General features: G+C 34.6%; 1 protein-coding gene across 3 annotated transcripts in view; it reads left to right on the forward strand.

Annotated features, from left to right (window-relative positions):
* Window positions 1-740: 740 nt before the first annotated feature.
* LOC150098622 (E3 ubiquitin-protein ligase Rnf220-like) overlaps window positions 741-14,793 on the forward strand; it is a 163,884-nt gene continuing 149,831 nt past the window's right edge. The window contains exon 1 of one of the 3 annotated variants that reach the window (XM_090405192.1): window positions 741-953. In XM_090405192.1, the coding sequence (XP_090261318.1) occupies window positions 894-953 (60 nt within the window). In that variant the 5' untranslated portion in view covers window positions 741-893. Of the gene's footprint in view, window positions 970-1,511; window positions 1,763-14,793 lie in introns of those variants that run through there. The other 2 variants (XM_090405193.1, XM_090405191.1) reach the window with 2 other exon arrangements.

The raw sequence follows: 14,793 nt of genomic DNA on the forward strand, positions 1-14,793 counted from the left end.
CTGGAAATTACAGGTACAAATTGCCTCACATAATCGATACATAAAAACGTTGTATTTTTCAAGTTGTTCCAACTGGCGTGCCATTGTTTGTTGCAATTGTGCGTGCAAGTTCACATGAACGCCAATATTGAATAACTGCAGCATGGCTATCTGGGATGTTATAACTTAAATTATTATTTAAGTGGACCGGGTTCAGTAGGATTTCCCTTGATAAACACCTAGCACAAAAATGTGTTTTAATATGAAATGTTTCATACATTTTTTTCATATAAAAAAAAGTTGTTTACTTTAATAGCTGGAATTGACATTTTTTTATTATTTTATTTATTTATTTATTTTAAAATTCTATATTTCAGTTATTATTATCATTAAATAACCAGTTCTCTTCTATTAAAATGAGATTTTTGTTCATCGTTTGCTTTTCCGTCAATTTTGCTTCTTCTTTGGCCATAACTTCCTTGGCGTTTAACGATAACCACTTGTAATAATAATGCATTTTTATTATACATTTTAGAAGTAGTATTTGTATATTTATTTTAAATAAATTAGTACTTTAAATATTTTAATTCATAAATTATTATATAAATAACAAAACATACTCTCTCTTGGTTCCTTTTATTTTTAATTCTTTCTTAAAATGCTGAAATTGAAAATGTCACAATTTGGTTATTTTTACTACCAATAGATGGCAGTGGAGAACACCCATAATTCCATTCGTTGCCAGCAGTTTTCTTGATAGATACTAGTTTTCTTATATATAAACTAAAAATCCATTGAATATCTTTATTTTTTAAATGTCATCTCTCTAAAATCTTCGAAACGCAGAACCAGAAAAGAAAAAAGAGTTGTTTTGTTTCATTATTAGAAGAACCTGATTTATGTGAACGCTGAAAATGGATTCAGAAACAGAACAGCACAAGGAGGAGACTAAAGCGGAAGACGAGGCCAAAGCGGTAGGTTGACTCTCGCGTAAGTGATGTTTACAAACATGTGTCAGCAATCCACTGCGATCTAAGCGATCTGTATTTTTTTGTATATTTTTTGTGATAAATGAGGATTTGGCAATAATAAGGCTAATATTTGCTACGAATATTATGGAATATTTGCTTATGTTTGTCGTAATTAAAGATCTTTATATACGAGCGCTCGTCAACGGAGACGCTTTTATGGCCTGTAGTAAGTGGCGTCCCTTGCTCTGTCATTCATGTGCTGCCAAAACGCCCTACTGTCTGTAGCCAATCGCGTTTCAGAATTGTTTATATCTTAAAGCAAGGGTGGACGGATGCAGGGTATGCGTAAATGTCCTCGACAACTTGCGCCGAGTTTGAAATAGGTCAGTTTTGTTCCTGGCGTACACGTGAGAGCAATTGCACGTCTCACGTGTTGGTTAGGTGTCACTGTTAATGTTTTAGTGTTAAATCTGTACTCTTACTATATGAATATTATACAACATAGTTTTCAGTATACTGGTCAGTTATTTTGTTACCCAGATACTAATCATTTAGGAAATATCTCACTGGAAATGTTGAAATCCAATGGTCAGCACACCATTTTAAGACTATAGTTTTGTAATTATTGTGGTGAGGACGTTTCAGCAAATCTGCTACCCATTTGCAATATATTTATCACTAAACTTTCTTATATAGTATAGTTGGTCATTTTTTTTTTTTCCACCTCAATGCTGGCCATGGCCAGTCCAAGAGACCGCTTCATTCATGCAGCGGGATTTTATCAAACTACTTACAACTATCCAGCTTTTCAGGTAAGAGGTTTTTTTTTTAATCGAATTTCGTAATATTCTCTTAACCAAAATTTAAAAAAAAAATTTTACGATTATTTTAATATTCGCTTGTAGTATTTTCAGGTCTGCTAATATACACCACCAAGCAGTAATACAAACATTAAAATATTGAATTATGGGTATGCTGGTACTTGAGGAAAATTATTTTTTTATTTAAAAAAAATGGACTACAGCAATCTGTGAATTGCTGTATAGTGGTATATGTGGATGATCTAGTGCAGACGAGTAGTGTAGTGGTAAACTCGCCTCCTGCGGTTTTGGAGGTGTCATGCCCATAATAATATTTATCTCAGTGGATCTTATCTGTGTTCAGTATATGATACATTAAATTCATAGCTCTGCCTAAGATATTAGTTATTTAATCGCCCGAGGTTTGGGTACTTGCAACCGAACCTGGTATCCAGATTATTATTATTATTGCCGTAAATATGGGGGAACATCCTTAATGATATCAGTGGGGATGGGGCTGGAAAACATCGATTCTGTGACAGAACAACCCTTCCCCCCCCCCATCCCACACGCAAAACATTGACTGCATTTTCTTTGCAAATTTTATTTTATTTTATTTTTTTCAAATTAGAAATATTCCTAGCATATTTTAATACCACAATTTTATAAAACTGAAGTATTTAAAACCGTATTATAAATACTATAGTTTTAAATAATATCGTTTATTCAAATGAAACGAAGGTATTATCTTGTGTAATGTCATAAAATATTCTCTGGGGAGAAAATACGATTCGGTGGACAGTGGTAAAAGCGATAAAAATAGGGAGATCCCACCAATAATATTATGAAGTGCCTTCAGACATAGCAATGGTTTGAGAAAGATAATGATTTTTGCATGTTATTTACAGTCTAAGAATAATGATTTTGTTTTATGTTGGGAAATATTAAGTTTCCAATATAAACAAACAGTTCTCTTATGCATATTTCCACGTTACTACAATAAATAATATCCATTATATACCGAATATAATTTAATTACCATGGAATTGTATGTAATAAAAAATTGATTCCTAAGCCATTGTTATTCCCCTTTTGAAATAAGCCATACTTAAATTTCAAAATGAGATTTGTGTACTAATATTCTTGACACTGATGTCAGATAGCGACGCTGCTTTAGATCAGTTTTTAGACTTCGGAAATTTAAAATAAATTTAAGAAAAGTTGTGGGTGATGTGGAGTGGAATGCCCTTCCGCGATGAGTTCTTGGACTCCTTGCAGGTGTCACATAATAATAATAATAGCTTTTTTTGATATGCGAAATACAAGGAATTTTACCCACTTCTTGTATTCCTTTATTATTTATTTATTTAATGTGAATCTCAGTTATAAGCCTGTAGTGCGTGGATGGTGGATTGTGTGTAGATGGAGATCTGTGTAGTGCAGAATGCTCTTCTACAATGCGATGTTGGACACCATGGAGATGTCACATGATACTAATACTACATTAGTACTGTGCATAGCCAGATAATCAGAAGCCCTGCACCCGAGACCATTTATAGTTGGATTTGCATTTTTCCTGGGAATGCATAGATATGAAACACAGTAGTGGTGACCAGTTGATTACCGCATTTGTGCAGTACATTTTTTTTATACATACTCACCAGGTGTGAGGGACATCCGCTTTCCCTGAGCATCGGGTGTGTGGGGAGAGGGGGGGGGGAGAAGTTCTGAATAAAAACGTCGTTTCTGTTGTTTATTATAACCAAATGACAAACGGTTCTGACTGCCCTGCTTATCCATTTTACTACTGCAGAAAGGGAAGAATCCAAAAATATCTTGTGTGCGAAATCCTTCCAACTGTTTACCTCATAATTGGCCCTTTAGTTTTTATGTGAATCCTATTACGAAATGTTGAGCCATTTGTGTGTGTAGTGGGGAGGGGGGGATCATTTAAATTATTTATTCATACAATATTTATGTGCTGCTGATTTATAATTTTTGCATTACGTATTGGCTCCAACATTTTAATTACATTTATGTTTTCCAACGAAAACTTAGTTTTTATTAGTTTTGTATAATTATTTTGTTCAGTGATGGCACAGTAGGGTACACATTTATTTGTAATGCACTAATACGGCTACATTTCTGCTTAACTGAATATTTTCCCATGTATATATGCATTGCGCATGTGCATTAGATATTAACATACTAACTAACTTGATCAGCGATAAGATTACAGCAAAATACTGTACATCTTATAAACGAAGTATTCAAATAGTTATTACCCTTATTACCTATGGAACGGAATCCATGAGAGAGACGCCTATGTATGGGGTAACTATTTGAATAGTTATATATTTTTATATAATCCAGAAATCTTGGATTTGAACTATGTGTGAAACTGAAGATAGGGTTACACTTTGAAATGAATTAAGGGAAGTACAGGAGTAAAGTAGTCTCGGAACTCTTATTGAGACTTTTATTTTAAATATTATCCCGTATTTTAGGAAACATTTATATTTACTGCTGAAATCTGAAACATCGTAATCGTTTGAGTTCTTTAATGTTTTAAAAATATTTAAAACAGAAATCCATCTTTTCTTATTCTTCGTATACAACAAAATGACAATAGTTGGTTGTAGATTTAGAATGTATGCAATGAGAAGGGATGAACAATGTATGTGGAATTGCTAGCATATCCATATATGACATCAGGTATGATAATCAAAAATAATCGTTAAAAATCATTACATTTTTAAAAATGTAAAGTTTTATTTTCATTTCTTTTCCTCGGTATCCTTTTCAATATATTCCCCCCCTTCAACTGTTTTCTGTCTCCCCTCAGATGTAACCTTCTGCGCCTTCCGTCAGCATAATTTTGTATACGTTTTTAATGTATTGACAGAACCGAACAACAACATAAAAAAAAAAAAAAACTCTTATACAATGTAAATTCCGATTTTTAAAATCCACTCTCATATTATCTGGAATAAGACAAATGGCAATAATAGTGCACACCAGCCTAGATGTATGAAACTGCATAAGTCAGAATATAGAGGACCAAGTGAACAATCTCATATAGCCTACTAAAGCATGAAAATGATGTAACTCATTAAAAATTCAAAGATTCGGTGCTTAGGAAGGCAGGAAAGGTATGCGAAGATCGATACAGTTCTGAGGATCCTAACGTCTTGCTGAATCACTTAGGCTACATTTAAAAACTAAAGTAACAGTTTGCTTGTTTTGTACTGCAGATGATTTGTCTTTCTGCACTTTGGACGGATCCTTACCAAACCAAGGGCGTGCCGCTTATTAACAGTACCGAAGTATATGACGCCCGTCTTTTTGCTGATCAACAAAAATGTTGCTGATCACCAACATTTAATATTTTTTTAGCACTTCTACCCAAGAGAAGTTGTACAGCCTGTAGTGCATCAGAACCATCAGTGGGCTAAGGGGTTATTTGTTATATTTTTATATAATCCGGAAATCTTGCTCGTGGAATTTTTTCAGTTCACTCCAGGCCTTCAGTAAGCAGGAAGATGAAATTTATCTCCCATCTGAAGACAGCATTCACAGATATCCAAGCCTACGGCGGAATTTGAAGTTCCAACCTATTGGAAGCCAGGTTTGCTATCCTCACAGCCAACCGGGCTCCTGCAAGCCTATTGTAAAAGCTTGACTTATCTGATTCAACCTGATCATAGTAAGAAGTGGAGTAGAACCGGGGTAAATCATGGATTTTAGCATTTTGACGTGCCCCTTTCTTGCACATACATACGAAAAAATTTTCTGTATATTCATGTCCCGAATTGATAATGTCCTTTCTACATTTTGTATTTAATGTTGAAATAGAACGTATTCTTTTTGACTGTATTCCTTCTCAAGGTTTTTTTTTTTATGCATGATTCATAATTTCGGTGTGATTTAAAACATTGTTGTCATTTCTGATCATTATAAATATGTTTGTTCGCGAGTCATTCTATACAACTCTCATGTTCGACGTCAACAGTAAGAACTCTGGAGTTCATTTACAGCAGAACTCTTCAACACACAACACAATTGGCTTGACTAAGACTTTTCGTCTAAAAAAAAAAAAACCATAGACGTAGTTAATTGTCTTGAAAATCGACTGGAAATTAATAAATTTAAGGAGAGGTATTGTGTGAATAATAGTTAGTTGGGTTTCTCGCAAAGAGCCTTTTGACTCCATGGAGATCCCCTTACAATAATAATAATCCAAATTAAGTGGATATTGAATCCAACATTACTTCAAAGCCGAGTAGAGAAACTATAAAAGTTTCGGCGGATCCAAGCGTAAGCAATCCTTTCATGACAGGACGAGACCTCAGAGGTCGAAACTGGTCTGGGTAGTGCTCTCTCCCCCTTCCATAATGTATAACAGCATACATGTCAGCTAGGAGATGAATTTCTATATTCGGCACGAAACTCTTGTAGTTTTTGTACTATGCTTTGAAGTAATGTTGGATTCAATATCCACTTAATTTGAATAATTTTGCATCGCCGAAGTGAAGCCTTTTGACTCTTTTTTCCGGTATAATAATAATCGTTTTGCTGATGCGCATGGCATTTCGTAATATCTAAGAATAATTAAATACGTCTGTACGCATGCGCATTGTTTTGCGTTATTCATTTGCAAAACGAATTGCATATTAATATTTCGTGATAACACAGTGAGAGAGTGATGCAAGATTGACGAATACCCATCGATATCGTTCACTTCCGAGACTTCTAACCACCAGAAGAGGGTGGGGGAATTCGTGGATGTTTTTAGAGGTGTGAACCACGATCCTTCTGGAAATGTCTGAACTGGTAAGAATTTATGGCACTGCATGTCAAGTGGACGTCCTGCGATTAAACTTTTCACGCAATTATACTTTTACAATATAAGAAGATAAATATAGTGAAAATGAAGCAGCTCCAGCGTGACCGACTCCCCTAAAGACTAATGAATCCAAGTATTTTTAAAAGAAAATGCTGATTAAACAAAACAAAAACTATTTTTGAAAGGAAGGCTAATCGCCAAGTAATAGAAAAAAGTAAATGAATATCATCTTCCAGCATATTTAGTGTATGTAAGCTTTGAAAAAGCTTTTGATTCTTTACATCATTCAGAAATAATAAACAGCTTGAGACAAAAGACCATTAAAAACTATCAGAACTCAACAGCTAGTATAAAGTTTGAACATCAGCGAAATGAATTTTTTTTTCTCATCAGCGTTCATCATATACTTCCAGATATTGACATTTTCATCAAAGAAAATTATCAGAAGTTTACTTAGGACTGGAATAATCATGTGAATCCTGATTAGGCCTCTGAAGTTTTTTTTTTTTTCGGAAGCTTTTTCAGCTTACACTTGTACTGACTGACCTTATGAAATTAGCTGATACCTTCTGAAATTCATGTGTATGAAATTAGCAGTAATACCTTAATGCATTATCTGAAATGGGTTTTGATCGCCACATACGAGCTTCGTATATGCAAGGCCATACAGCCGCGGAACCAAAGAAGTAGAGAAACGACATTTCGATGAGCCCGAAAAGCATAATTCGAAATATAATGCACTACTGAACATACGAAATATTATTTAATATATTAGCTGTAAGTTTTTTAAAAAAATCCAAATATGTAGCTTATATCTCGATGTATATATCTTTGGCTGAAAATCAGGATTTTCCTCTTGCAAGACAAGCTGACTAGAAAACACATGCCGAAGATTACAGAAGATAAGATAGGATCTGGCATGAGTACGCATTTCTATAGGTGTCAGTGTTTTACTCACAGGCTATTTCCTCTGGAATGATTACGGAGAATCACATAATTATATAACGGTCTTCGTAGGAAATAAAAATTTGCCCAGAATGAAAACGGTATGAACTCCACGGATTACCCCAATCCATATTTATACCAGGATATAGAAATCATTACTACGAAATGTATTTAAGGCCAGTTTGCTGTTTTTAATTAAAATAATTAATTAAAAAAATATATTTTTAAATATCAACAGTACCACCAAAAAAAAAAAAAAAGCTGAACACTTATAGCATACTAATACTATAAATGGGCTATGGATAGGAGATTGATGACATTTATCTTGAATGACCGCAGATCGAAGCATATCAGAAATATGTATGATTACTTATGACCTCAGTTGTATTGCCAGTAATCTGAAAATATCTCTTACATTAAAATAGACCAAGTTTCTACTGGTGAATGAAGAGAGGCAGCAGTAAAGCAAGTTAGAAATGGGATTGAGTGCATACGAATGATTGCTGTATGCGACGTATTCTGAGGGAAATTACCGTATAATAAAGCAAATTCATTGGAAAGTACTCAGTTTGTAGAAGAGCCACAAAGTATAAACGATATTTTTAGCATGGGCTAGAAGCGTTCATCAATCTGACTATATCTATCCGCTGAACAAGTTTTCAAATTTAAGGAGATCATTGGGTGGCGGGGGTCATTTTTTAAACACTAGCCCCCCTTAAAGTTAATTGGAACTATGACTAGTGGCAGGTAGTCGTTCAGGTGAACGTCCTATGGATTTAAAGAGAAACTCGCCTTATTCTGAATAGTACGGCATGGGTCGATTGCTACACAACGTAATAGGGCTTGATTAGACCCACGATTATAGGAGTCCATTTCCAATTTCCTTTTTTATAACAAGCATGATAATGTATTGTGCATTAAAATATGCACACGAATAACTGCCATAAATGACTGGAACATATGAATATTTGAAATAAAAACATAATACCGTATGACGCTATGGTTAAGGATTATGTCCGTAGAAACTTGTAAGAAAACAAAGTCGTCATCCTGCGTGGAATGTTTATTATTTATTAGTAAAGTACTTATTTATTATTGTAATTGTATATTTTAAACACAAATAAGTTAAATTACTAACATGAAAACACTAATTTATTATAATTGTGTTTTATATAAATATATCCATTACATTAAGATATTTTATGATTTATTATGTTCTGGTTCATCCGCTTGAATATTAACCGATCCCTGAACAATCAATAACCGTCTCTATGTGAAAAAGAAACGACTGATTACCATCGCGTCCTTATGTTTTTTTTGGGGGGGGGGGGGCAATTTTGAGTATTTTTAAATAAGGCACCTTTTCTTAACGTATCTATTTTTAAAAAATACGGATTTTTGTGTCATTTAATTAGGCATGTTAATTATGAGATGGTGGAATATATATTTTTCTGGAGAATTTATCTTGTTCAATATACAAGGATTTATTGCTAGTTTCTCTCTGAATACCTCATAAAATAAGCAAATGTTTCTTTTTAATTGTTATAATGTAACTCGTAATGGCGAATATAATCCGGAAGGACATGAGCCGTGTTGCTGGGACTATCCCCGAAAGTATGGGAGACGAATGGTCGATCATCTTGTGGTAAAGCAGATCCAAAGTTGATGTTTATGCCTATTGTTCTATTTTTACTGTCTATTCAATTGTTAGAATTTAGTTTTATTTGCAAGAAATGCGACAGGAGGAATCTAAGTCAGCAAGGTTATCAACAGCGAATATTATTATCATTATTTGACCTCCAGGGAGTCCAAAGACTCATCGAGGGAGAGTGTGCCAACAGCATCGAACGATTGGTCCTCTTCCAACTAACTGACCAGGCAAATTTCGCTTTTTTTTTTTGGGGGGGGGGGTAATTGCTAAGCGTAAAATTCAAGTTTGACCACGTTAAAACTACTAGAGTCGTGGTGGTATCGCTATTTAGAATTACGGCCGAAGTAACTAAGATTATGTGACCAGTGTATGATATCCATTAATTGTGTGTGTATGTATGTAATGTTTTTTTTTTTTACGAAAAATCCAGCTTCCGAAAGGAAGAATACTGTCACGTCCTTATGAAACAGTTAAAACGTTCTTTATACATACGTGGTAAGGGGATCAGTTTACATTTGCCCGCTAACAATTTGACTCATTTGGCTTTTGTCAGAGTTCTGTTAATATATTATTTTTTCATTACAAATGCCCACATCCTAAATTATATATTTCGTCTTCTGTCTGCCAGACTCCATTAGTTACAGTGAAGGCAGTTACATGATGCTTTACCGTACTCACCTGGCTAAGCATCACGTGACCCGTCATTCAGTTTAATTTTCTGCTGTGGTTGGATAATTAAAGGGTTTTCTGTATAATACTTGGGCACAGTGAATTTTCCTTAGTCTTGGAATGTTTAATAATAACCATATATGATTATTGCAGTATAATAAGGATGTGAGCAAGAGAATAGGGGGAAGATGTTTATGCTTAGAGAGTGGTGAGCAAGGAGAGTACATTGCCTGAGGAGGGTGTGGTGAGTATGGAAACATTGAATGAGGCACAGTTTCATTAGCATCGTACTTAACATTTAAAGGCCTCAACAGTGATTCATTTGATACCATAGTGGTCTGGGTGATGCATGAACATTGCTAAGTACCTCATTATCCAGTGTAGCTTCTACTTGCTGGAGGCCTGAAGTAGCTTGGAAAAAAAAATCAATTGTTTTATTTCTAGAGTTGGATTTCTGAATTGTGTAAAAATAAATTAAATATAATTAAAAAAAAACATTTATTTCATTTGCAGTACTGATGTACTATAGTTTTTACAATACATGGGTGAGAGCAGGGGTGTAGTCCTAATAGAAATAGTGCCTTGGACACCAAAATCCAGAGCACGAAGTTGGCATTATTATTGCGACGCCCATATGGAAGAGAGATTGCCATGTTTTCGTAAACGTAAATGACAAGCGGCAAGCTGCTATATTTTTGATCGAAAGCTGGAAATGCATTATAAGTCTCGTTATTATAATTAATATAATTTATTATGATGAAGTGAAAAATTTTGATAGTTTTAAAAAAGTACCAGGGCTTTGCCCTGGTGCGCCCTGGCCCGACTACACCCCTGGGTGAGAGGCATATATAAAAAAATTGGCTGACTGATTAGCAGATTAAAATGTTTATTTGCTTCTTGTGGGACGAGAAACCTGAAATTTTTTTACAGTCAGTTGCATGGTATGCAATTATCTAATCCTCTTTCCCCTCCATTGAAATCCTATCATTTAAATTAGAAAGCCTGATTTTGGGGTAACACTACTGATTCTCTTGCACTTTCTCATCACACAGGCTGATATTGCATTTAATCCCATCACCATTATTCATATCAAGATTTCGTATTCTGAGCAATTTCAGTTTATGTGTGTTTGCACATTGGTCTGTGTTACATTACTAAGTTAAAGCTTGGTAATGTGACCCATGTATGTTTAATGGAGGAGGACACCATTTTTGAATGCAACATTATCAGCCTCCAAAGAACTTGTACCCTACTGCTTAACAGACTACTCCCCTTTAAAACTGCTAACACTGTATAAATTCTAAATCTGCTCAAACACTATCCCAAAACTCAAATGCATGTTGCCAACCAGAAGGCATTTCACTTAATTTCTAAAATTAAGCAATTCTTTAATTGCATTATTTCCTCAAGTATCCTTCCCCCCCCTTCCAATGGCACTCATTTATAATAATATTCTTATGATTTTTGTTTTTGAATCTTTAAAAATAATCATTATGGATTTTATAGTCTTACTCTGCTTAACAGATTCACCAGTATTTGGTTTGGATACAACTGCTACATTTTTGATTTTATTTATTTCTTATGTGATTCAACAGCTGTGAGCCCCTATTACGTGGAGGTATGGCACCACTTCAATCTCCCCCCCCCCATTTTTATCCAGGCTTGGGACTGGCATAGCTGACAATTCAGACCTATGGCTGGAGGGATCGTCTTAGGTATTCCTGCCTGTATCCATGTGTGTGTGTGTGTGTGTTCGTTCGTGAGACCGGTTTGCAGGATGAAAAACCTCAGATAAACTGGCGGGAAAAAACCCTGCTCTCCACACCCAAGACCAGCTAATTTGGCTATGGCTGAGGAAGATCCTTAAGCTCCTCACGTCATCGACGGGAATTGAACCTAGGACACTCCTTTCCCCAGGTGTATGGCACAAAGGCTAACTGCATAAACACATATTTGATGATTAACAAACATGACTGCATCATCATATGTAGTGCATATATATAGAATCCAATGTCTGCCATTGATTTATGGATTAATTCCTCTCCATCAAAACTTGTCATTATATTGTGAATATAACTGGTAAAAATAAGTTACATAAATTGGAAGTTATGTAAATTTTACAGGGGATTTAGGTTTTTGATTGTTTAATGTTTTTGTTGTTCTTAATTGGAAAATAATGGGGGAAGCCTTGATTCGACAGTGGATTGAAAATGGCTGAGGAAGAAGTTGTTCTTTAAAGGTTTTGATAGCATGTGAAAGTTAATTAATAACCAAGATCATCGCTTTATTTGCAATTGAGTAGAGTGATTTTGCAGTCTTGAATAGAAAGTTTGCTTAGCATTTGGAATTTTTAGTTAGCAAAAAAAATATGTGAAATTACAGCTCTTCATTATGTCTTAGAAGCACCTGGAGCAATATCATTGTGTAAAGATAAGGAATTGTACGTGTTCGAGGGAAGCAACATCAGACTACAAACAGGTAAATAAGGTGGATAAATCATTTGGAGAAATTAAATGGATGAGTAGCATTATTAAGCAGAACAGCAGAAAAGAAAATGCATTCTATTGCAATATAAGGACAAATATAATTAGGCTTGTGAAAACATAGCAAGAAGTCTAACCAGCATCGTAAGGAAGGTGAAATCAGATTATGATTTATTGGCAAGTTGGCCTTGAACACACAATTTCCCAACAAAAAATATTAGTGGTGGTGGTAGGCAGTAGATGGTATTGTGTGTGTAGATGATGATAGTAGCATTTGTGTAGTTGGTGGATTAAACGGTGGACACTGAAAGTTGTTGAGGAGAATGCCCTCCCTCGATGAGTCCTTGGAGGTGTCACGTAATAATAATGATGATTTAGCTGAGCAGGCCAAAGGAAATCCTAATGTTCTTTTATTATGTGGTGAGTAAAGCAAATAATGATTTTTGAAGAATAACTGGAATGAATTCTAATGGTAAGAAGGTGACAAATGCTAAAGAAATAGTTGCCGAGTTATTACTTTGCAACAGTATATCAACCAAGTAGAGATAATACAGATTGACGTGACATGGACCAATGAACATAGAGGTAGATGAACTGGAGGTGCTTAGGATGTTACAAAATATTGATACAAACGTGTGATGGGATTAGGGAGGAATATCAGCCATGTATTATGAGCATTGCCAGTACCCCTCACCAGGCTGTTTAAGTATTAGTACTGACAGGGTTACAGGAAACTGGAAAGAAGACAAGATAGTTCCTTTACTTAAATGAGACTTCAAGACAGGTTGTACATTATAGACTTGTCAGGTATCATGGGAGTGAAGATTAAAGTTTTGGAAAAGTTGATTGAGGTCAGAATGCAAGATTAGGTGGATTAATTATACAGGAATATGATACTCTATAAGAAGAAGCGAGATCTGAAGGGGAGAGGATCTTGCCTTAATAATCTACTCACTTTTATAATAAAATGACATAAGTTTGATTAAGAAAATGGCTATGCTATAATCCTCTCCCCCACCACTAGAAGATTGGACAGGATTCAGATACTGTGACCAAGCTAGTGACAGGTCTGTGAAATGCTTCTTATGAAGATAGGGTGAAGGTGTATAGGTTGCAAAGTTTAGTTGATAGACAGAAAAGAAAGAACATGATAGAAACTTTTAAGTTATTAAACAGGGTTCTCTAAAAGATTGGAACAAGGAAAATTTTCAATACACAATGGATAGAATTGAGAGAGAGAAAAAACTAGGTTAACCTTGGAAGTTATGTAGAGTGTGATTAGTAGGACTGTGCAGAGTACATGTTTTTTGCTTGGAGAGTGCAAATGATCTGCACTGATTGGCAGAATTGTGAATGCCCTTATTGTGATAGAGTTTAAGGAGATTGAATTTAAGTGTATATAAAGGTTAGTGTAGGTCTCCTATACTATCAGGAGACTCGCATCTTTTACAGCTTATCATTTTTAATTCATTTCTCATTTTATTTTTTTATCCTTTTATGGGGTTTTAAATTACTTTTCCACATTGTTCATCCTTTTCTGGCATTTTTAATTATTTCTCCATGTATTTTTAACCTTTATGTTAATCTTTTACAGTTTATCATTTTTAATTCATTTCTCACTTATTCTTTTATGGTCATTTGATTCTCTTCATGAGTTGTTAAAATAGTTATCCATGTACTTTCTCAGTTAAATTATCAAGTTTATGAAAATAGTAGAAATATGAAGCATTGCAAATCTACCCTAAATATAATTTCAAGGCATGTTTTTCAAAATGAATTATCTGTTGTTGATTTAATTCCCATTTCATAATAGTTTTAATTATTAAATCACAGGTCTAAGCCAGTGAGTTCAAAAACTTTTTTTAGGGTGTTCCTAAAAAAATAAGCATTCTATGTTTTATTGACAGAATTGTTTGCCTTTTCAAAGGCATTTGAAAGAATACTGTATCAACATCTATTATGATTATGGTAACATGGCTCATAGACAGACATCAGGATAATATTATACAGTATGCTCAAAAAAAAAAAAAAAAAAGTACCGAATAACTGTATATATGTTTACACATGATATGTACATCCACAACTATTGATGGAATCTTGGTCGAATAAAGCATGTTAATGACAGCAGATTACGTGCTTGAAATTAGCACCTTGTCTTTCAAGATAGCTTTCATAGTGCATGTAAAGGTTCTCTGACATCTTAGAGAACAGGAGTAGGGACATCTGCTGGACATTTCATTTAATTTTGTCCCTAAGATGATAAAGGTTTTAATTGTGGGTCATGGTGGAATACCCATTCCTTCAACAAAGTGCTCACAAACATGTCATAGGCTTAGAGCATTTGCTTTTTCCAACTCGGTATGAGCAAAAATAATGCTCAACGATAAATGTCTTTTCTTCCAACATCAACACATTGCTACAGTTAAATGTAATGGCATAGATTCAACAC

This window comes from Typopeltis vanoorti, chromosome 15, assembly GCF_054136105.1.
Source record: "Typopeltis vanoorti isolate ZY-2024b chromosome 15, IOZ_Tvanoo_1.0, whole genome shotgun sequence".
NCBI lineage: Eukaryota > Metazoa > Arthropoda > Arachnida > Uropygi > Thelyphonidae > Typopeltis > Typopeltis vanoorti.